Genomic DNA, 25025 nt, shown 5'->3' with positions numbered 1-25025 from the left:
CATTGAAGTGGCAGGATTCTGCAATGCAACGCTTCATATTACACAGGAGGGGTTAAATTTTGACTACTATCCCAAGTAAAAATTCCCTACATGTAGTAAAGTCAATAATACATCTGAGAGACAGGTTTGGTGTAACTCTCTTCCCAATATGCTAAATTTATTATAAAGCAGGGAGATTTTTAAATTTTGTTTTTTAACATAGAATCATTCAAAAATATAACAGCTGCACACCTGCAATCTGAAGAGCTACAGCAGGGAACAAGGACAAATAAGAGAACAACTGGGTCAGAGCCAGGAGTCTAATCCAGCATTCTGTTTCCACATCTGGCCAGTCAGAAGCTCCAAGGAAGCTCCCAAAAAGAGTGTAAAGGCAACCCTGACATATGCAATGACATATGCAGTGAAATGTAAGAGTCACACATGTTCCACTCTTCCTTCTTTTACAGTTCTCTCTTTTCTGGGGACATCAGGGCACAGGTAAGTATAAGAAGGCCCAACTAAAGTACTTTCTCTGCCAGGTAAGTTTGCATCATTGGCTTAGTTCTCCTTCCATTCTATAACTCCTTAGTCTTCATCTCAGTTGTACTTTAAATAAGAACAGATACACTCTCTGCCCTTTCCTGCCTTTTAATAGTCCTCCAGCCAAGGACAGTGTTCACCAGTGGCTTTTTCCTCCTACTGCAAAACTTCCTGGCTTCCAACTTTCCAGTCGGACAGCTCCCAGTTTAGCTCTCCTTTTGCTCATTGGTCATTCTATTTCCTCATTTCTTTCTTCTCTCACAGCTCCACATGGTTTCCCTTTAAAGCTCCACCCACTGTAGTTGTAGCATGATATGCCCTGCCCTGGCGTTAGTTTTGATGAAGGGAGAGTTATAAATATTTTGAATAAGTAAATTGATTAAGGTACCAATTGGAATAACCTGCTTTACCTTGCAGAAGAGCTAAAAACATTTCTAAGGTAGCAATCACTTTAGGTCTTCTAGCCTACTCTTAAAAGGTGATAATTTTGCTGTATTAGGATTTTATTGGCACTACTCCCCTTTCAGGCACACAATCACACAGAGTCAATAGAAAGCTTTCTAAGGATACTGTATAAGGCATTTGGTTCCACTTCTGGCATGTCCCCAAATATTGTGTCTTAAATTATGTCAGATTCCTTGCTTTCCTCAGACTTCTGCTTTTGAACTTTACAGTTATGTCAAGATGACCCAGAGAGAAATAACTAATTCATACTAGCTGGTTAATGCTTATTTTTATTTTTTAAAATCTCCAGTGGACAAATCTGATACAGGTATAAGTCATTACTTAACCACTTTAAATCAGTTGAACATAGTGTTAAAGCAGGACTTCTGCTAAAGAAGAATTTTTGTTCTTTATAGGTTGGTCACTTATTTTTTATTGCCAAAAAGAGGAAAATGCTTCACCAATAAAAGGGCACTGATTGCATAATGTAGATGTATTGATGCAAACTAAGAAACAATGGCAATTTAAATATAAATGCAAAAACATAGTGTGGGAGACTGTAACCAGGTGGTCTACACGTAAAACTTCCAATTCAGTTCACATTTAAAAATTAACTCACCTAATTTGCACCAATAAAACAACAGTCTAACAACCCATAAAAAGCACATAAAAACAAATAAAACTAATTGAGAGGATCCAAACATGCAAAACAGGGTCGAATCTTATGGGTCAGGGTAAGCATGGACCAAAAGATAAGTCTTCCCAAGGCATCTGAAGCAAATGATGGTTCATGAATGATAGAGAAGGGCATTCTACAGTAGAGGGGCAACAGCAGAAAATGTCTGCTTGGGGTCACTGACCTACAATATTCTGTAGGGTGTGGTTTCATGGGCAGAATTGTCCCAATGCATGAATGGCTAAGCTATCCTTGTCAAGGAAAGGGTATAGCTGGCATGTCATCCTAAGCTGATAATAGGTGTTCATTGTGACAGATGTCACCAGAGCCCCTGGTGACAGAGATTGATCTAGGAGCACTCCCAAACTACACAACGTATGTTTCAATGGGTGTGCAACCCTATCCGGAACTAGTGAATTCCCTAACCCCTGGATCTGGGAAGTGCCTGCCTGCAGAATCTCATTCTTAGCAGGATTCATTCTGTTTGCTGCCCCTTGTCCAGCCTAGCATCAGGAGGACCAAGGTAATTTATAGTAATAAAATCTTATTATTAATACCTTAATTAATTAATTAATTAATTAATAATATACTATAAGCTGCTTGGCTCTTTGAGTTGAAGTTCCAATTAACTCAATCCAGACTATGTGCTCAGCTTTATGTTATCCTAGGCCTGCCTGCATTTCCTTTGCACCTGCATGTAAAATCAAGTAGCTGATCACCCGCTGGAAAAAAATATTATTGCCAAGACATATTTCTTCAAAAACATGCAAAGTTCAATCCACATCTTATTGAGGTCAATGGCAAAACTCCCACTCATTTTAATGGGGCTGGCCTGCAATCACTGAAAAGAAATTATTGGGGAATTTTGTCCAGCTGTGACTACCTCGTCATCGAAGAGCCAGATGAACAAAAGGGACATCTGCACTTTGTACATCACTTTCAGTCCATCTGTACAATTCCCATGATCATAGCTGAAATTAGCATGTTAAAGTTCATGTTGTAGTTAAGATTTGGGGGCTTTTTGCATTTTTCCTCTTCTGCCTTTTCTCCGAAGATCCCTATTGTACAGCCGAGTATGAAATAAATTAACACCACACACCAAATCAGTAAATGATGCTATCTGTTTAACAGACTGAACAAAGTGAGGCGGTTTAACTCCACAGTTTGGCTTTCTCTTAGTTTGTAATCTCCTTTAAAAACAGAGCTGCTACCATGAAATCTCACAAGTGTATCCAGGACACAATCCTACATTTCAAGTTAAAACCAAAAACTACCAAATAGGAGAGAAAGGGTCTAGATATCTCTACTGAACACTGAGATATCAGACTCAGTCTTGTGAGGTTCAAAAATGGACTTCTTCAACCACCTGTTTTTCAGGGGAGGTGGCAGAACATCTGATTCAGAATCGGAGAGAAGATGAACCTAGCTTTTGCTCTGGTTTTGAGACAGAAACTACTCTGGTGGACCATCCACGTTGGGGGAAGTGCAACCTTGTTGGGTTCTAATAACCTCTCAGTGGCTTTTGAAACCATTAACCATGGTTTACTTCTGGAGTCTCTCTCCAAGATGACACTTGGAGGTGTTATGGTGACTGGTTCTTTCAGGAGAGATAAACCTAGAAAGAAGTGCTGCAGGACCTCAGGTCCACCTCATAGCCTCTATGCTTTTTAACATTTTCATGAGCCAGCTCAAAGTCAACTTGAGATCCTTCTTGAATGTATAGCTCATTCTCTCTTTCCCATCAGCTCATCCCAGAGAGGCAGTGGAAATTCCTAACAGGTGTTTGGAGACAGTTTTGGGATGGATGAAGGCAAACAAACTGAATCATAATCCTGGTAACACAGTACAGAATTAGTAGCGCTCTTCAGATATTATAGCCATGCAGTGGGGGGATGGTGTCACCAGTTGTAGCCCTGGCCTCAGTTACACATGCTCCTATCACATCCAGACTGAAATATTGTAATGTGTTCTACACAGGGTTGTCTTTAAAGATGGTTTAGGAATGTCAAGTGGTACAGATTGTACTTCTTATGTTTATGCTATTTGATGGGTGGCTTGGTCCAAGTCTGTTTTAAAGATAAAGAATCCTAAGAAGTGGATTTGTTGTTGCTTATCTGCAGATAGCACATGGAGAGCAGATTGAGCAGGCCTACAGGTCACCTGGTCACAGCCTTTCCTGGTATTGTTTCTTCCATCATAATTATTTCTAGATTTGCATCTGTGCATATGTATTAGAATATGTGCATTTTATGCAAATGTCCTTTTTCTGGTGACGTTTTCCTCTTTTTTGGAAATGTTAAATTGGCCACCCTGCCACCTGCAATAACTGCCTATTTATTTCCATTCCCATTTTTAAGTGTTGGTCTTAAGCCCTTGGCAGTTTGACAGCAGGTTATCTGAAGGATTCCCATGTACTGTACGTATGAGTTAGCCTAGGTCTCAAATCCAGCCTCCTGGGCTTTGTTCTTCAGCACAACAGTAAGGTTCATTATGTGGGTGGCTTCCAGAGCCTTTTTGATGGTGCTCCCACATGTAAGGATTTCTTACCCTGGAAAGGAATGCATGGCCCATTCTGCATTGGCCTTTAAGTAAACTCTGAAAGAGGTTTTTATTTCTGTCTTCTTTCTGAAAGAAAGACATGTGGCATGTTGGGTTTTTAAATTGCTGTTGTTTTTGGAGTTTAGATTTTGATTGAGTTATTGAGCATTTCATTGTTTTATGCTGCTTTAATTTTGTGAGCCACCTTAGGACCATTATGCCTTGAAAGGCAGGCTCAAAATCCATTAGTAAATAAAATATTAATAGTCTGCGTACAATTCCCCATTTGACATTTTTGGCCTTGTATTTAAATAGATATTAACAACTGCTGAAGACTTATTTGCTATAATTAGAACATACCTCATCACTGAAACATGGATGACAAATAGTTATCTAATTATGGATACTAACAGCCTGAATTGTGCCATTTTTTTTCATTTTATATGTAACTGAAAACATAAGGCATTTTATAAATCTGGATTCAATTTAATGCACTACAGTAAATTTCACTTACTTGAAACCTCAGTATAGGATAGTTACAGTAATTAAGCTAGCACCGGCAGTTTTCTGAATATTAGGATGAGAACCCAGGACCCAACTGAAGAACTCCATTCTTGCAACCAATCAAAGGCTGGGAAAAGACAGGTTGGTGGCTTCATTCAACTATACCCTGAAATTGGTTCATTATTATCTGGACTGCAAGAACACAATTAAATGGATAAAGAAAGGCACAGTCTATAGCAGAAAGCAAGACTTCAGGCTAACTATTTCCATGTTTTCTACATGGCGGGTAACTTTATATTACTAGCACTGTTAGAATTTATTTAAGGATTGTTTACCTAGGTGATGGAAAACTGATCCTGTTCCAACTTGGAATCTAGCAACCAAGCTGCAAACCTAATGTTATAAACTGATGCAAGAGCTCTCTTCTCTTAAAATCTTTCAAAACATATCTGCATTTTTGCAGATACACATCACCAAAGTGCATACTGGGAATGCGTATGTGGCATTCTTTTCTAACTCACACACCATTCCTTCTCTTATCAGATATTATCCTTTGTTTACAATGATAAGTATATAACCACGGAGCCACAAGCAGAGACAACAGCTGTGGAACAAGTCCAGCAAACAGAAGCCACAATACCTGTGGCTCCTTGTTGCTGGAGGACTCCTCTTGTTGCCATAGTCAAAGAGGAAACTGCTCCTGCCATTTCCCATTTCCAGCTTTTTAATTATAGTAGTATTATGGGCTAGTATATTTGTAATAATATAGGGTGATGTCTTTGCGATGGCTTTTCCACAATATGCTCCAAAGAACAAGAAGCATGCAACAGTTTTTGGGCCCAAAGTACCACTCTCTTTCTGCTTGACTTCTGCATGAGCAATGGGGGGTGTGGGGAGAAATGCCTCTATGGCAACGATAGCTGATTTAGTTCATTGGCTGCTGCATGTAGTCCAAGTCTTCTGTTGTGGAAGGCTTAGGGCACACCAATAGGAAGCTAGACAAGAACAAAAAAGGCAGAGCAACAGCAGGAAACGCCCAACTCCATCCAAATACAGTAAGTTCAGTGCTACCTAGATACACAATTATAGATAGACATGATCCACACATTTCCCACCCTTTGTTAAAACAGCCTTCTTCAACCTGGGGTCCTCCAGATGTTTGGGATTGCCATTTCCCCAACCTATCCTGCTCCCTGTAACAGTCATCCATCAGGGCAACCAAAGCCAGCAGCTGAACCTCACTTTGGAACTAGCTGCCTCCAGGGCACCAGGCTAGTGAGTGCAGCATGGACCTCTTGACACACAACATTGACCTCCAGCAACTCACCATGACTACCTGCCTCCCTCCTACCCTCTGCCACATGAGGAAGCCACCTGAAGGCCAGCTCTGCTTATGAGTTTGAGTATACCACAATCTCAGGTACAAGATGTTGCCAGTTTTGCATGCATTAAAGAGCAGTCAGGGTTTAAAAAGTGGGCAAAGGAATTTGCCAGTTAGTGTCTCTGGTAGGACAATTCATGACGCCACATTCACAGCAGTTTTGCTCTTTTACAAACAGTGAACAGATGTAAAAATAGTTCAAATTAAGCACAGCATTTATTTTGGGGGTCCTCGTTTAAATTCTATCATGAACAGCAGCAGCTTGCTCCTGCCTAGTGGCCTCATCCACTAACACCAGTCTTGGCACATTATTTTGGCACATGGCATCCATTTCACATACAGGATACAGAAGTTTAACAGCACAGTTTTACCCTCTGCATGTAATGTTGTTCTTTTTTGTTAAACAAAACGAACAGCATGTAAAGTTCCCAACATTAAAAACAAGTGCTACAAGATACATTCTCTCTAAGGAGTTGGAACATGTGGTATTAGTTAACACAACGTGCCAGAAAATCTTTGTCCTTGACACAAGGGATTAATACAGAGGAGCACAAGAGAGGATTGGGCCTTGGGTGGTTTTCAACAGAAACACTTAGCATAAGTTTCATGAAGGTGGAAAAACCTTGCATGGAAATCTCTTTGCTTGAATTCAAGATTAAACTCTTATTCACCGATCTCATTTCCATTAGTTTAAATTTAGCTCAGTTTTTAGAATCCATGGTGCAGTACATTTGAAAGGCAATGTTCTCTCTCTTTGGTATAGGTTCAAAGTAAATTGGATGATTTCAAAGGAGAGATCCTGTATATACTGCTCACTAAGTTAGAAAGCAGACTTTGGTCATATGATATTAGAAAGTACGCACACTTTCAAAAAGTGTTTTCCAGAACATAATGGAGCCTTTCTTCCAATTTCTTTCCTTTAAGTTCTATAGGATCTCTATCCCCAAGCGCTGTCACAATAAATTACACTTCCACAACTCTGAATTTCGTAATAATAACAACGAACAATTAAGTAACAGCATATGTGGTTTGAAGCAGCTCCACCTAAAGCTTTGCATGAGAGCTCTTAGGTAAACAACTTTAGGTCCAGTTCCAACTTTGTGTTGTTGTTTTAGCTGAATCATCTTGTAGTATGGGTTGAGTATTTGTGCTATGCATATCTATATTTGGACATAATTAAGAGTTGCTGCCCAGGAAACTAAACTGATCTTTACCATGCCTTAAGTCATAGAAGACCTCCTGGATCAGACCTACAGTGATTAACCAGGTATCTCTAGAAAGCCTGCAAGCAGAATGAGAGGGCAATAGCATTCTAATGCTGTTCTTTCCAGGAACTGGTATCCAGAGCATGGTCCATCTGATCTTGCAGGTTATATGTAGCCATCTTGACCAGTGGTCATTGATAGCTTTTAAAGGAGAAATTTGTGGAGGATTAAGCTATCTATGTTGGTGGACATCACCATATCCTTCTGGAAGCAAATCCCATAAATTAACTCTGTCTACTACGTACTTCCATTTGCCTGTCCTAAATCTCCAGGATTATATCCACATATTTGATACCAGTTTCAGATTCTGATTCCACCCTGGAATTCTCTCTTTAAAAATGACATTTCTAAACCGATCAAACCAGCTCATCTGAGAGAACTAGGTTCACCTGGTGCCATTCTTAAATGTCTGATTAATCCAGGGGCAAGTCTACATGAGTAATTGTCAGGAGCCAGAGCCAGGAAAAGGTCAGCAATAAAAAAACCCACTGGTGTTGGTGAAGTTTACTCTTTATTCAAAGAACTGAAAAACAGTGCAGGTGATCACAGCAACTCTTCCTAGTAGGTCTTGCCCTCAATGAGGCAGTTGTGAGGACTGAAGGTCCCCACCTTCCCATTGCTTTCTAAGGCTCCTGCCCTGGTTCCTTCCTCAGCAGCCTAAGGCTTCATTGTCTTGCCTCTCATTACTCCACCCTCTTCATTTCTCTACGTGTTCTGGGAGTCCAGGAGGGAGAGAAGCTGATCGCAGCAGTAGGGAGAGGCCCCCAGGCTTCTTCAGCAGCCTGCCTGATCTCTGCCTCTGCCACAGCCTCTTCCTGCTCACTAAACCCCATTACTTCTTCGGCTTCCGACACCCCCTCCTCCCAGTCTGCTACCTCTTCTCCCACTAACTACTCATCGTTGTTCCCCAGGTACATCTGGCAATAAGCTGACATGAAGGTTTTAAAGAAAAGATGCCTGGCTGACAATGCTTGCCTATGGGATGCTTCTTTGGAAAGCATTATGACTACTTATTTCTGACCACAAAGGAGATATTTCTTGGTAATTTATCTTTTCTGGGGGTTTTGACATTTCACTCTCATTCGTCCTTCATTGGGGCTCATTCTTTTTCAAGAATTCCTTTGATACCTGGCAAGAGACAAGCAATGCTTATCCATATCTGCCCATCATTCACCCACCCCCACCCCTGCTTTATCAAGATTCATGGTTTGGAAACTTGTACAGTAGCTGGAAAATGAGAAGAAAGCAAAGAGATTGTAGCTATTAAAATTTATTGCCTTCCAGAAATGTCTAGGAATTTTCTGCTGTTCTGACTACAAGCACAGGTTGCACGTTTACTGGAATAAGGTCAAGTCCCAGTAGCAATTTGAGTTCTATTACTTCTTTTTGCTGCATTTCAAAACACACACACAAAAACCCCAAGCATGATGACACTAATATGGGTGGTGTGTCATATCCTCCATTGAGACATTGTGTCCTACTTTTAATTCAGTTTTTTTTCTGATAAAGCAATTACACTTCTTAGCTCTATGTGAAAGATCTTCATTTTGAATTTGATCTTGGTGAAATCTCAAAATTGGCAAAATACAAGTTACTTCTGCTTGGTTGATTTATCAGTTCTATCATAATAACCCACAAATGAAATAATATTGAAATGAAAGCAGCGATCTGTTTTTTACTTAGATCTCTCAGGTTGTAGTAAGTACACTAGTGGAATGTTTGTACATCTACGGTCCTATGAATATAAATTTTATTTTATTTTTACCCTGTAGTTCCAAGGGTAACTACAAAATAAATTAAACTTAATCTGTCTCTCCATTAAACTGAATCTACTCACACATGAATTACATGTGCTGCATCCATTTGTGTTCTGTAAGTGTTGGCTTGAAATACTTATGATTCTAACAGCTGGAAGAATTTATTCCATCTTGCATAAGAGAAAATGAGTCCCAGAATACTGATGACCTGGCCTCTTAGATAAATTGCAGGTAAGACAATGAGAGTTGACCATTTTGTTCTTCTACGTATTCTAATCTATTCCTGTGAAATTTACACACATCAAAACCCTGCAATACCAAGAAACTATTGTAGGCAAGAATTAAGTAAACCTGAAGTACTATTACTCTGTAACTGAAGAAAGGAATTAACACAGTGTTCTGGAGAAACAAAGTTAATTGTTTCAGTGACAATGTTTTCTTTCATACTTAGAGCGAAAAATATTTTTCCAATTCACATACAATATGCAGGTTGGATCTAGCAGCAGGAAATAATCAAGTATGAACAAATCTCGCTTTAAGTGGAGTTAAATGGGGCAGGGGGAGAAAGACAGGTTTTCAGCCATTCGACAGAGAAAAGACCAGATGGCAAGATAAAAGGTTATTATTATTACTTATGTAGCACTATTCAACATGCACACAGAGCTTTAAAGAAAAAGAAGATAAAGAAATATCTCTGCCCTGACAAGTTTACCATCTACATTGTGACAGCAGGGAAAACAATGGATGGATCAGCCCATTTCCGTCTCATAACAGCATCATAGGCACTGAATCATAGGCCTGTTTTTGCAAATTTTCTTTTTAAACTCACAAAAATATGTCTTTAAATTATACACATTGTATATGCATTGAAACATGTGTTTTTGTATGCCTTTCTGTAAGTAGAGGTTCCTGTTGTTTGGACCACAGGTGGTTCATGAGCTTCACTCATGTGATAACCACTGAGTCCCTTGGGGTTGCCGATCGGAAGGTTGGTGGTTCAAATACTTGCGTTGGGGTGAGCTCCCATTGCTATGTCCTAGCTCCTGCCAACCTAGCAGTTCGAAAGCACACCAGTGCAAGTAGATAAATAGGTACCGCTGTGGCAGGAAAGTAAACAGCATTTCCATGTGCTCTGGCTTCCATCACTGTGTTCCATTGCACCAGAAGTGGTTTAGTCATGCTGGCCACATGACCTGGAAAGCCATCTGTGGACAAATGCTGGCTCCCTTGGCCTGAAAGTGAATTCAACTGGACTTAACCGTCCAGGGGTCCTTTACCTTACCTTTACCATTGCACGTTTGTGGATTTGTGGTTGAAGTAGTGAAATGGCACATCTATTGCACTAAATTTCTTATTGATTTTTAACCACAGTCTTACTGCTTCCTTTATTTCTTGTATTCTATTGTATTAAAAATTGGAATTCAAATTGTAACACTATGGAATGCAGTACACAAACAGTAAAAGAATTGCAACTAAAACTCATACAACATCTAGCGCAGAGCATTACAATTGCTACAACAGGCAGAAAAATCATTAAGTGGTCTGCCAAGGGCCTGAGCAATTTTCAAGTGGTCAATGAAGGGGGGGAAAGGTTGGGAACCACTGCTCTAAAATACACATTTTGTGCACATATATTTTTAACCAAAACTGCCTTGCAAAATTCAGTAACGTGCCTAATCTGACTGACAGAAACACTGAACAATCTGCACAGAAATCAGGGACTGGTGAATAATGAATTAAGTCAGATGTGGACCGAGCAAATTTCTCCTCCATTCCCTCAATAGAGAGAATGAAAAGAAGGAAGGAAAGACCAGCAGCTCTACAGAGTTTTAGGCAGGTTTTCGTTAGCCTTACCTGGAAATGCCAAGTACTGAATTTGGGACTTTTAGCATACAGATCTTGCACTGAGTTACAGCCCATTCCTCAGCTCCGGGCCTGAGTAGAAGTCAAAAGGCTATTGTTTACATATATCTTATAGTGTTTCAATGTTCTAAACTCCTTAGGGAGAAACACCAGGATATGAATAGTTGTAAATAAACTGTATAAACAAGAAAAATAAGGCCAAGGAAGCAACTGCTCAGTTCTAGCACTGGAGCAAGTGTGATAAAATATTGGAATTGAATCCAGACAGCAGTTGCTGAACAATCATATACTCTGTCCTTGGCAGAGTCAACAGTCCTTCACTATCAATTCACCATTTACAAAATTTGCTATTTGCCTCTTATGTTTGCTGTAAGGAACTTACTGTTTTAAATAAATAAAGTGGTGAAGATAAAATAAATCTCAGCAAACCTTCACACAATATGTAGAGCGCTACTTTTACTGAATACAACGAATTCAAAAGGGGTAGTTGTGCTAGTATGAGTCAGCAAAAACAACAGAGAGTCTGGTGGACTCATTTTCTAACCATGTTTCCCCACCATCCTTCTTTTGACTGTACTCACATATGTGAGTATAATCTGTCAGTTGGGGATAACACATCATGCATCAGATAAAGGGGGCTTTACACCACAATACAGTGGTACCTCTAGTTGCGAGCACAATCAGTTCCGGGATGCCTTTCGCGCCCTGAAAAATCCGCAACTAGAGCGGCGCTTCTGCGCATGTGTGAAGCACACGGAACACTTCTGTGCGTGCGCATGAAAAGACACAACATGAACCTAACACAACAAGAGGTATGACTGTAGTTTATGTCATGATTTACTTTTAAGCATTGATGCATCATTTTTCAAGTACACAACCTCTCAAAAACAGTTTACAAAATGTTGAAGTTATACGGGATCAATAAAACAGGAATATAACTTACAATTAATTTTTATTTGGATTTTTACTATATTATTATTATTATCATTAAAGTAGGGGTATTTAAAATGAGAGTCATCGCGATCATAGTTAAAAGTAGACGTCAGAATGTGTTCTCTTTTTAGCTCTTCAAAACATGGCAACCCTAGCAAGTGAATTCGAGTTGATAAAATGTACTCCTGTCACAGTTGTCATCAGGACACACAGAAGCAATCCATATCTAGGCGCACATCCCACCTTCAGCCTGCTCTTTAATGGAAAGTGTGACCCTGTTTCGAGGAGGCAGTTTCTCCCAAACAGATGCACTCACCTGTCTTCCCTGGATTTATTTTGGCTTGCTCATCCTTGCCAGCATTTTCCCCGAATACTTACTAGCTAGTATTTTACAAAGATGTGCTTATTAATTGCTAATTTCAGGCTTGAAATGAGGCATGGAATAAACAAAACTTTTCCAGCACATGTGTAAATGACTTCAAAAAGAGAAGGCACATTTCTAGGAATTCTCGGTTTTGTGTGTGTGTTTTGGTACTAACCACAATTTCCTTTTATCCGAAAAAAGGAGCAGTCTTGTGTAATAACAAAAATGTGGATGACGGAATGTACTGAATATACATAATAAGAGAGATTTCCCTAAGCTAACCCAGCAACAAATAGTTACATTTTTCCATATCCAAAGCCAGGCTCTATGTGCTAGGAAGGAACAACTTCAGTGCTAACTTCTTATCTTGTTGCTATAGTAATAGTAGCGTTACCAAAACTGAATTACAGCCGCATGCCAAGACATCACTTAAACTGTACTGGAGCAAAAGAAGGCTGACACTACTGCAGCTAAATTGGCAAGATTGTGCTAAGCCCCATCAAGGGAGAGCTGAAGGAATAGCTTTCTGAAAGGCATCCTTGCAGAGGTGATGCCTTTGATCATCGCAACACAGCTTCTTCCCTGCAGCTATGAAGAATCCAAGGCAGAGAGATGGAGGCAGAGTAGATGGGAAAGCTTGTCCTTCATGGTCTCTAACCACTTCCTGCTGCTACCCTTGCCCCTCACCACCCTGATCCTACTCTACAATGAACCATTTTGCTGCTGCTAACATGGTGGCCACACCAGCAGTGTTCTGTGTCGGTGAAGCAGCCAACAAGATTATGTGACCTGCCGTTGCTTTGTTGCTGTAGCTAGAATTTTTTTTGTAAAAAGATGTTTCAAGTTGCTGCAGCAAAGCAGCACAGACACGTCTCTTCCTAGGCAATCTGGACCCCCTTCTGAGGAGGAGAGAAGAGAGCTTATGTTGGCAGGGTTGCCATGGTAGCAAAAGCAAAACAACTATTACAGGAGGCGGAGGAGTGTGGGAGCAGCTGTAGGAGGAGTAGAACCATCCTTCACTTCCAATGAATGGGGTCCTTCCTCAGAACTAGGAATGGGGATTGGTCAGGTGCACTGGAGTTTCCCATACTGAACAGGAGTTTCACAGGATGGGTGTGCAGGTGGCAGGAGCATCAGCGGCTGGCCAGATAGTGAGGGAAGTGTGCAAAGGCTGATTGCACCAATTCTCCATTCCCAGCTTCTGTTACCAGAGGCAACTGTCTTATTTTGCCTCAGGCCTGCCTGAAAGACCGCTGCAGAGCAAGGGGTGCATGGACTTGTAGGGCAAGCAGAGTGGGGTTTTATAAAAATAGAAAACTGATCCTGATTATTTTGAAGATGCTTTTATTGATTTGTAAATTGCTGTAAGCTGACCTGAGTCCAGTGACTGTAGGAAAGAGAAGGGTGGAAATCATCTTAAATAAAGCAGAGGAAGTGGTGCAGAGCTGCCTGCCTTTGTCTCACTTGCCACTCCAAAGCTATAAGAGCATTACTCTAAAGGGCCTAATTCTGCTTGATAAGGGAAGGACTCAAGGGTTCCCTGCAAAGGATGCAAGAGCCAGTGTGGTGTAGTGGTTAAGAGTGGTGGACTCATAATCTGGGGAACGGGGTTCGTGTCTCCGCTCCTCCACATGCAGCTGCTGGGTGACCTTGGGCCAGTCACACTTCTTTGAAGTCTCTCAGCCTCACTCACCTCACAGAGTGTTTGTTGTGAGGGAGGAAGGGAAAGGAGAATGTTAGCCACTTTGAGACACCTTCGGGTATTGATAAAGTAGGATATCAAATCCAAACTGCCTTTGTAAAGTCACTGCATGTCACAGTTTTGTGGCATGCAAGTTTATAGAGATCTCTGGTAGGAGCAATTATGGACATGTGTTTATGGTGCTGCATTTGCTTTGCTGTAATTTTGTGTGGGCGATTTTAATTGGAGACACACAGCAAAGAGGGCACAAAAGCTGGTGGAGTGTAATACTAGAAAATCCCTGTCATTCAATGAAATTTATTGCTAGCAGATTCAGACTAGACAAAGAAACTCATAATTTATGGATTTTGCTGCCACAAAATACGGTGACAGCTAACAACTTGGATAGCTTTAGAGGAGGGTTACACAAATATTTGGTTAACGGGTTCCTGAATGACAATTGGTCATAATGAGTCATGCCCACAATTTGGTAGAAGCAACTGCAGAGTGGGTAGCTTATGCCCTGCTTGTGGGCTTCTTGGAGGCATCTGCCTGCCCCATGTGGAGAGCAGGATGCTTGAGGTGATGGACATTTGGTCTGATCTAGCAAGCTTCTTCCTATGCTGATCTAGCAAGCTTCTTCAAATTCAACTTGGCAGTGTCTGGAATACCTTTAACAAGAGAAGTTTTAGCACTTTCTTACTGAAACCTTGCTGGAAAAGGTTCTTACTTGTGCTCTTGGCCATTTTCTCAAGTTCAGCATTCAGTCACAGGACAAGTTTAAATAAATACTTCATGGAGCACATACAAGAGGGGATAAATCATTCCTTCATCATGTGACTACTCTGAAACATCTAGTGCTATCCTTAGCCAGAAAGAAAATCCTCAGCTAGATTACCTCAGGCTCAGAATAACAGTCCTTGTGTTCCAATAAATGAACGTAACATGGACTTCGGCACCAACTCAACTGCAGTATTAATGGCAGTATAGTGTCACATCGAAGAGCACTTGCAGTTCACCTTCAACAAATAATTTGCAAAACTAGGCATAGATTAAAATTGAAAATGGAAATGGAAAGTAGGCAGTTCAGAAATAAGCAATGATTTCATTTCAAAGATATAGATTAATGTTGTGTCTAAGGGTAAAATCCTATGCATGCTTAGCTGCAAGGAAGCCACACTTAATACAGTAGGACTTACTTCTATGTAAGCTTATATAGGATTGTTCTTTCAATTGCCATGGAACTAATAATCAAGGTAATTTTAACAGAAAGGGCTGCAGCTCAGCTTTGCATGTCAGCAGTTCCCAGCATTTTCAGGTTGACTGAGGACAGTGGCTCCCAAAAGTGCCCCCACGCAAGGACCCTTGAAAACTGCTGATGGTCTTGGAGGACTACTTAATATTATTTTTCTGCCTGCTGTATAGTTGCATTGTGCTGTACTAGATGCTGTATGATTTTTAATTGCATTTGTATTGCTTCCTTTATTTATTATATTACATTTGATTGTATCAGCTTCCTATGTTCCTAACTCTAATGCCCATTTTCAGGAAGCTGACATTGCTTTAAAAGTCTCCCCTCAAATCAGTAAATGGCAAATCCATGGAATTCTGTATGACTTTTGTACTGCTGGGGCTGGTGTTTAGAATACAGTTGTGCTGCAATTTTATAGGATCATGTATGGCTTACAGCCACCAATTATTATAAATATTACGTGGAAGCCAGAAAACCTTTAGCAAAAAATAAATGTAAAAAGTCAAAGTTATCAGCTGCCACAGAATACACTGTAAGAAATTACATTGTTTGACAAAAATAAATGAAAGCACATGTTGAGGTTAAGGGCAAGTGTTACCTAATGCAACACAGATGATCAAATGTAGAAATGATTACAACTAACTATACTCTTTGAAAGAGCCAAATAACAAGCGATTTGTAATGGAGAACAGTGGGTGGCACAGGGCTGCCAGGCATTGGCACAGAAGTGCATCTTCTAGGGTTAGCGACTGGGGCAAAGGCTGAACTTTCAAAAGGGAAAAACAAAACACACCTCAGCCTGAGAGTATTTTCTAGTGCACCATCAATATCCCAGTTAGTAAACTGAAATACTGTTGGATAGCATTAGACTTGGTAATTTCACTGAGAAAGCCATAGGTAATCCATTCTGACCTTTCTCCTATTTATATTGATTATTTCACACAGTTCACCTTGCTCCATTTGCTAAAATCAAAGTTAACCATTGCATCAGTTAGGTTTATATTCACCACAAGGTAATTTCTCATCTTTTATCCATGGGTACAATGAAGGTGCTCTGGTCCATGAGGTTACAAAGAGTCGGACACGACTAAACAACAACAACAATGAAGATGCCTGTAATGAAGGCAACCTCATAACTGTATCTCCCTTATGTATATTGATAGGATTTTGACCAGTGCTGTGCAAATGTCATTCAACTTGTGCAGCAGAACCTTCCCTTCTTTTCATCATGTTGCCTCCAAAGCTGCTTTGGAGGGTCTTCCTAACCCTCTGGGGCAGATTTTGAGGATCCATGAGGGCCTGCACAGGACAGGGAATATAGAGGGGGGGAGAGTTCCTTTGTAAAAAATAAGATTTTATTAAGAGTTTTCATAGTATATTGCAATAAAAAACAAACAAAGTCCTCTCTCTCTCTCTCTCTCTCTCTCTCTCTCTCTCTCTCTCTCTCTCTCTCGTAGATCTTTCCCACACAGAAAGAGGTGAACCCTCCCAGCTCTCACCTGGGAGCTTCCCTTCCCTGCCTTTGACACAGGGTCCTTCACCAACCATCCATTACCTTCCTTTGTGTGCAATGAGAGGGGGAAGTTCCATTGTGCAAGTGGAAATCTGTTGTGTGAGTGGAATGGCAACATTGGATACAACCCACTGATTGTACCATTTGACAAGACATCTCCATACATGCATAATGGGCTCTGCCTTTGGGAACCTGCTTTTACAGGCTTCTTGAATAAGGAGGTTCTTCAGACTGAAGGCGCATATGTTGGAGTCTGCTGCACCTTCACACACATTTTTGTTTACATTGCAAAATGGTGAAAAGGGTTAAGATGATACAAGTTTAAGAGCATTTGTTAACACCAATATAGATTTCTTGCCATGCTAGAAAGGGGTATGTGGAATAGCAATGAAAATGGAAGGTTATGGCAAACAAAAGAGAAAAGGAATAGGCTAGTCATCTGGTGTTAATTCTAAAATGCTGGCTGGTTCTTGTCCTTGGGGAGAGTAAGAAAAAAGTTGACCTACATTTTGTTGCCTATGGGTTCCAGTTCTAACATGACTGCCTTCCACTGCACTTCCAGACAGCATCTTGGCTCATTCCACCACACACAACATCCACAATACACTAGAGAATGAATATCTGTAAACTCATCTTTTGCTACGCCGTCCATAAAAGCAAAAGCATTATGTTTTCTTTACCTGGTAAAGTTCACCAGCTTTACAAAATAAGCTCCAGGAAATGGGAAACAGAGCAATAGTCTGCTGCACAATAAAGCGTCTAAAACAGACTCTAAGACCCAACTTGTTTGGTCTTGTTTCTACATCACAGATTTTTTTTTTAGCTGCATAGTATTTACTCTGCAATGTGTACCAAGTTCCATATCATGCCAAGTGTTTTCTGTTTCACTATATTTCTGTCAATAAGCGAATGTTTTTATTTTACAGAGTCGCATATAATCAGCATACTGTTTGAGACTTAATTCAAGAAGCCTGGAACTCTTTTGTCATTGTAGTCAGGTAAAGCTAAATCTGTCATCTGATCTACTTTGCTGACTGGTCCCCTCAAACCCAGAAAGTATTTGGGGTTGGATGAGTTAGTCTTGCCTTATTGAATACAGTTCTGGGAGGTACCCTTGTAAGAACAGCCTGAAGGCTAATAAGAATATGAGGCACTATGGAAAAACTGGAGCATTTGTTTTTATTTCAAACTGTTCACAGTAATGTTTCAATACACTGGGGAACATGTAATAACAAAGTTTCCTTCTGGTGCACTTTGGCATCAGAATTAGACTGCCCTTTTTGACTGTTCAGAGAGCAACACTGTTTCAGCACCAGTGCAGAATAAGCATAATCAGTTCAGAAGATCTACCTGAACTTGCTGACAAAATAATCCCAAAAGGTGATCAACCTTCTCAATGAAATAAAGAATCATCAAATCAAAATGTGAAAAATAAGGAGTGCTCTAGTATCAATTCAGCTAAAGGTTTCATTGCCACCACACCCCTGGAATGAAGACACTAGACAACCATTGGAATTAAGGGATCATATTTATTTAATCAAGGATCTGCAATGGGCTGACTCAAAGTCTAACTCTTCCCAGCAGGAATAAATAGCAGGAAGAAACTCCAAGGAAGCCCAGATTTTCTGCCTTGGGCAACACTGCCCTGGCTCTGTAAGGCTGGATGATACATTGTGGGTCTGCTTTAAATGCAACCTGAGTTTGTGTTTATGCTGTTCCATCTCACCTCCACTGTTCAGTGTTCAGTGAGAAAAGGCCTCCCCTCCCCCCCTCAAGCCAGCAATAAGAGGTAGGTTGAGAAGACTTCTCTCCACCTTCTGTGAGATGCCTCCTAGTGCTCACCAACGCCTATTCTTACTTGCCCACACTACCTGCCAACAAGTGACAAAACTGAATGGCAAGTGAAATATGCCATTGCATCCCAGCTGAATCAAGCAGCATGGAGAAAGCAAAAAGATATGGTTGCCGCCAAACCATGGAAAAACCAACAATCATTTATTTATAAAATCATACGACCTCCAGAAGGCAACCAGCTACACCCACAATTACAAATGGGATGAAGTGTCTGATGAAGATGTCACATTTAGGAGAAGATAGACCATATAAACGCTAGCTCCCTTACCACTAATTTGGTGGCCCCTGTCCAAAAAGATCCCATGGTGCCTCATTCCATGCCAAGAAGGTGTGGGGCAAAATTGCCTCCAGAATAAGCACCTAAGAAGAGACTGATGAATCAGGGTAGTCTGGCATCCAGTTCTCACAGTGGCCAATCAGATTCCTGTGGGAAACCTGCAGGCTAGACCCAAGCACAAGGACACTCTACCTCCCTGCAGTTTTGAGCAACTCATTTTCAGAAGCATGCTGCCTCTGGTCATGCAGGCAGAGCATAGGTTACATCATGGTGTTATGGCCTGGGACTCGGGCTCTGCACTGGATCCTTTGCCTCAGGCATCATCTGAACCAAGTCTGGGGCCTGATCCTGAAGAGTCCCAGTCTGCACAGGTTCCCCTACAACAAACACCAGCTGGGCCGAGTCAGGGGCTTGAGCCTGCCCTGGCTTCAGATGTGGGGATTACCTCATTGCCTTCAGCTGGGCCATCACTTACAGCTGCTCCACTACCGGTTTGGTCAGGGGAGGCTGAGGCGGCCCCTGGGTCTAGTAACCCACTGACGTCTCCCCAGCTGCAGAGACTAAGGTCTGAGAGAAGGAGAGACCTGAGTACTCAAAGGAGGAGTGCTCGCCTTTGGGCGAAACAGGGAGGTGAGTCACTGGCGGATCAGGACCGGCCGCTACCCCAACAAAGATAAAAGGCTGTCAGACCCCGCCCCAGGTTGCGGAAGCAATATTGCTGTATGCTAGATCCTGCCTGAGATCCTGTAGCTGTCCTGCCTTGGCCCTGACGGCCTGACTCCCAGCAGAACCTTCGGATTCTGGACTGGTCCTGGACCACATTTCATGGGTTACCCCTGGGCTCAGGACACATGGCTAGGAGCCATGGATAGACTTATCTTCTATGAATTCCTCTGATTCTCTTTTAAAGCCATTCAAGTTGGGGTTCACCATTGCCTCCTGTAGATGCCTGCTCCACATTATAACTATGTGCTGCATGAAGAAGTAATTCATGGAGCATAAGGTTATCAGTAGCTACGAGCCCTGATGACCATCTTCCTCCTCCACTGCCAGAGGAATTCTTCCCAGTTGCTGGAAATTGCAGGTAGGGAGTGCTGCTGTGCCCATGTCCTGCTTGCATGCTTCCCACAGGCATCTGTCTGGCCCTGTGACTAAAGGATGCTTGCCTAGATGGGTCGCTGGCCTGATCCAGAAGGCTCATGGTATGTTCTTAATATTATTGCTAGCTTTGGCAGCTGGGAGAGTATGGACATCAGGGCTGATGCCGGACATTGCCACTGCCCCTGCAGCACCTCTCCCCACATCCCATACTTATTTAAAGTGGTTTGCTGCTGCTAAATGTGTGGCAACACTGACTGCCTCTCTGCTTTCCCTTCCCTCTTTGCCTTGCTTTCCCAAGGAGGGTCCTTCCTCACAGCAAAGCATTTGGGGTAAGGTGGCCTTGGGGAGTGTCTGCAACACTTCCATTTCTCTGCAAGTGTGAGAAATTATCATCTATGTTTAGTTTAAAGTTGCAAAGTTCACTTTGAACCTTTAAGTGATTTTTAAAGAGATTTTCTAGCTGCTGTGGAAAAGCAACTGTTTCATCCCAGGCCAGTTCAATCAAAATGTCTTGCTCTAAGAAGGACTATCCCTGTTTCTGCCACCCAGAGTGATGTAACAGTTTGCCTAATGGAAACCCTGTCCTTAAAATTAAGAGAAAAAGTATCCCTGCATGGTCCCCTTTTCTGTTGTCCATACAGCCAACATTTAATCCTACGACAGCAACCAGCACTAGCCTTTCCAATTTTTTTATTTGTCACCACACCTTCATATTTACAAGCTGTTTCTGCTTCATGCACACATCCAGCTGGCAGACATCAAGGCTTGAATGGCCACATCTAAAAGCAATGGTAGTACTGCTCCTCAAAATCTGTAGGATGTTGCAAAAATGGCCAGAGCTGGTGATTGTGTCACCTCGGTTTTCAGAATGGCAGCAATATGTCCCCTTCTGTCATAACCCAAAATAGCTTAGGGAGAAAACCACACCTCATTCCTATTGGCGACACTCTCTTCCTGAATTATCTGAACAGCTGATAAAATCTACCTGCCAGTTTAAACCTGTGTGGCACCAAGATACTAAATCAATTCTTTTCACCCAACTTAGCTACCTGCATTCCATTGTGCACAGAGCACTTGCCTTATCTGCTACCAAGTTTACGCAACAGCACCAGCATTGCCAATGGTGAGCTCAGCATGAATGCTGCCATGACTATAAGTGAGAGCAGCTGGCACTAATGCATGCCCAAAAGCTAAATAAATGGCATACCATAGTCAACATTTCGTAGATTGCAATGCCACATGGTTCACCAGGCTTATTAGTTACGCTGATGCCTGCAAGCGCTCAGGGTCTTGGTGAAAGATGCTCTGATCATAGCTATGTAAAGTAGGACTAGGCAAGCTTTTTGCCCATGAAGGTGACATGCAGTGGCGAGAGGGTGTGGCTGGCAATGGGCAGAGTGTGGCCAATGGTGGGTGGGGCCATTAACACACACACCAAACTAGCCCCTGACAGCCTTCATACAGCCTTCCCACTACTTCTCTCACACATATATACACACATACTTTGCTTGCTGACTAGCACAGTGGCAGAGATCTTTTCTGGACTGGTAACTGTGTTATCTGGTTGCTTAATTCCTCTGAGAAAGTCATATCTTGCTTCAAAATACCCATAAACAGCTAAACTATGTGTGACTTCAATTGAAAATCCTTGCCTGTGCATAAAAATATTTAAATTTCAACTGGTGCTGCTCTGTTGGCACTGAACTTGACAGGGCCTTCTTGGTGGTTGTTTCCAATTTATGGAATGCCCTCCTTGGTGAAGTGCCTCTGTCTCCCTCACTATTAACTTTGAGAGTAGTAATTTTTAAGCTTTCCTATTTATTCAGCCATTTGAGGGCTGAATAGTGTTCCTGGCAACCTTAAAATTATAAGCTGTGGGGCTATGTCGTTTTACATGTTTTTAAAAAATGTTTTTACTTGTTTTATATGGATTTGTTTACTTGTAATTTTGCTGTTTTACCATTTTGGTGTTTGCTGCCCTGAGCTATTGTGGGAAGAAGGAAGGGCAGGACTGAAATTGAGTAAGTAATAACAGTGTAAATTACAAAGCATTTGTTTAACAGAACCATCCTATTCATAGGTGCCCAGGAGAGTTTTAAAATAAAGTGTCAGAAGACACAAGTGATTTTGATATTTTTAAAGTGAAGGCAGAGGGTGGAAGAAAAGAATTTTTTCTACCAGCATTAACCACCGTAATTTCTAACTGCAAAAAGTCACAGACCAGTTATGTGGCATTAGGATAGTCTGTCAAAATCATGCACGTGCAAACATAATGAGCTAACCTTTGCACACCTGCTTTTGCAGTCACATAACTTGTTTTTTCATGCAGTGACGAGTGCAGTTATTAATTCTCTTTCCACTGCATTTCTCTAAGTAACAAACCAACTTTCCAAGAACTCCTACAGAAAGTAGTATTTTCCCTGCTGACAATTCCAAAACTGACATTTTAAAACAGATGTTTCTCATCATGATATTCAGTCAGGTGCCTGTGGAAGTGGCAGCACCTCAGAAAGTAGAACCTTCACGTTGTAAGCTTCAGGAATAGCATATTTGTGCAAACAGCTTCTCCAATGGCTCTGCAAGCAATTGGCATACAAACGTCTCACTGGCTCACTTTCCTACAGCTGCAGGAAGCAAATTTTCTTTCCTTGCTTGTACCAGGGAAAGGAAATCCAATTTCATGACATAAGGCCAGGAAGAAGTAGATTTCACATCCTGGCATGGAAAACAGAGTACTGGGATTCTACAACCATAGAGTGGGAAAGTTCAGACACTGGAATGGTTAAGTCTACCCAGAAATAAATCTGGCAAGAGAATCTCATAGGGATTATGAAGTGACTTGAAAGCACTCTCTTCAGTGGGAGTCTTTATGCTGAATTTATATGTGTGCCTTGTGAACAGGATTAAACAATACTGAGAAAAGTGTGCATTGTTTGCACTTCAGTGTGCCTTGACTTTTTTATTTGACAAGACAGTGGAACAAAGAGACAAATCTTGTTTCTAGAATGCAATTCCAGCCATACTGAAGTGTTTTGACAAAGGACACAACCCTTCAGTATATTTCTGAATAGTTAACACAGCAAAATAATAATTTTTTAAAATGTGCAGCGTGTTCAACAATAAAAAATAATCTCATGTTACAGCTATAGATGTTGGAGTGGCTGTTCACACTTACTCTTTGCAAAAGGGAGAGTCATTTGAAACCAAATGAAGAATAATACACAAGTTTCTCAGCTGTTGACATAATTTGAGAGGTAGACTTGTGGCTTTGTTTTACTATACTGGGGGAATATTCCTCCAGTGACTCGAGCATAAAATGTAAAGCATTTTTCCTTGCCAGAAATCTACACTCAAGGATAGTTATGGCTATCATCCCACAAAAATGGATAGGAAAGACAAATAAAACCATCTGCAAGGTTTGTGCCTTGGAAAAGATCCATATTCCAAATGCAGACAATACATACTATTTAACTCCAGAGTGTAATGACACTGCTAACTGCTAACCTATATTCATGTATTTTTTAATGTCTAGATGCTTCAGAATTTGAGGTATAGCCCCACACCACAGGAATACTTGTCTAGGAGGAGTGCAAAAATATAGTCTATGTAACAACTCAATATATTTCATCAGGAAGGATAATGAACACAACTTCCATTCAACGATAAATGGGATAGCATTCCAAAATTGCAAAATTTCAGAAGGAAAGTCAAGATGAAGGATTATTCAGTATTTTGCAGGTGGAAGAATATTGCTGTTATGACCTCAACTTGGTCATACAGACATCTTCATGGATGCTGTTCTCTGACTTAGCATTCCTCTAAGCAACTGAACATTTAAAAAGAAAAAGAAAATAATGTTTCTCGTATAAATTGTCTTCTTGAATCATCTGCAAAGCACACTGTGTACTTAAAAAGCATTTCAGCAAAGTCAACAGAAAAATGTCTAGTCCACAAACTGTAGTGAAACATGCTGCTTTGGTGCCAAGGTGTTGCAAAGTATTTCTTGATCTTGATTTAGAAATATGGTATCAATTTTACATTACAGCTGGATGTTTTTGTAGCAAGAGAATACTTGCCAACTGCCTGAACAACATAGATAAAATTAAATTAATTGGGGTTGGGGTTATGTCTTAGATTTTACATATCTTCTTTCAGACTATAGAGAAGGAAATCAAGTACAGTTCTTGTAACACCCCCTTGCCTCTTCCAAACATGCATTTCAGTAGAAAACATAAGCACTTTGAAAAACAGATTTCTAACAAAGATGGGGTGCACCCCACCCACATTTCCTAGTGGTCACATCACCAGTGTGAATAAGAAGTAAATGTGCAAACAGCCAGCAAAATCAGTTTTCATTAGTTTGCAACACAGATTTCCTCACTGGAATCATGAAACTACAAATCATTTGCTTTGTTTTGAGAAAGAATTTTAAGCTATTTTCTCATACATGATTTTTGCCCTTTCCCCCATTACATTTCTTTCTCACTTTCCTTTCACACATGCTGAAAACAAGATTGTCTCATTAAGACCAATCACTCCCCCCTCACCCTCAAATAAAGTATAAAAATATCACATCTACTTGCCTCTTGGCAATTTCTGAGCATTTCCAAGGTTTAGTGCAATATTTCCACAGAAAAGGAGAAAGACCAGCCTTGATATCATGCTTTCAAACCCAAACGTGTACAGTTAAAGATGCTGAGGGTGTCATGCAAGGTAATGCAAGCTGCAAAACTGTTCTCTGTCACAGAGGCAGCAAAACTTTGACAGGAGTTTAGTTTACACTGTGGGAGGAGACAGTATGACATCACACCATCTCACTTGAAATGAGAAGAGAATTAAAATACAAATGATATTATCAATCTCTTGCCTGAAACAGAATTCCTGTTGCTGTCAACTGAGCACTCCATCGCAGAGATTTACAAAATCTTAACGTGCAATCACTTGTGCTTCCCGTTTAGATTGGCAGGAATAATTATACAAGGAAGATATGTTACTGTATTTAAGGAGACTAAGTAGAAGTCTGTGGAAACAGACTTTTCAAGCACATAGAAAACAAAGCTTGACCTAATTGATTTAACAAGAAAGAGGGAGGATTAGTGGATA

The 25025-nt window shown here is 40.9% G+C and overlaps 1 protein-coding gene across 36 annotated transcripts in view; it reads right to left on the bottom strand.

Annotated features, from left to right (window-relative positions):
• ABI3BP (ABI family member 3 binding protein) overlaps positions 1–24701 on the bottom strand; it is a 140680-nt gene extending 115979 nt beyond the window's left edge. For 20 of the 36 annotated variants that reach the window (XM_081908326.1, XM_081908337.1, XM_081908343.1 and 17 more), the window contains exon 1: positions 24506–24700. In XM_081908326.1, the coding sequence (XP_081764452.1) occupies positions 24506–24584 (79 nt within the window). In that variant the 5' untranslated portion in view covers positions 24585–24700. Of the gene's footprint in view, positions 1–24505 lie in introns of all 36 variants that reach the window. The other 16 variants (XM_081908357.1, XM_081908336.1, XM_081908347.1 and 13 more) reach the window with 4 other exon arrangements.
• Between the last annotated feature and the right edge of the window lie 324 nt (positions 24702–25025).

Source organism: Podarcis melisellensis (genome assembly GCF_964234715.1).
Source record: "Podarcis melisellensis genome assembly, chromosome: 4".
NCBI lineage: Eukaryota > Metazoa > Chordata > Lepidosauria > Squamata > Lacertidae > Podarcis > Podarcis melisellensis.
The sequence above is the reverse complement of the archived record's forward strand: the minus strand, read 5'-3'. Positions and strand labels throughout refer to the sequence as shown.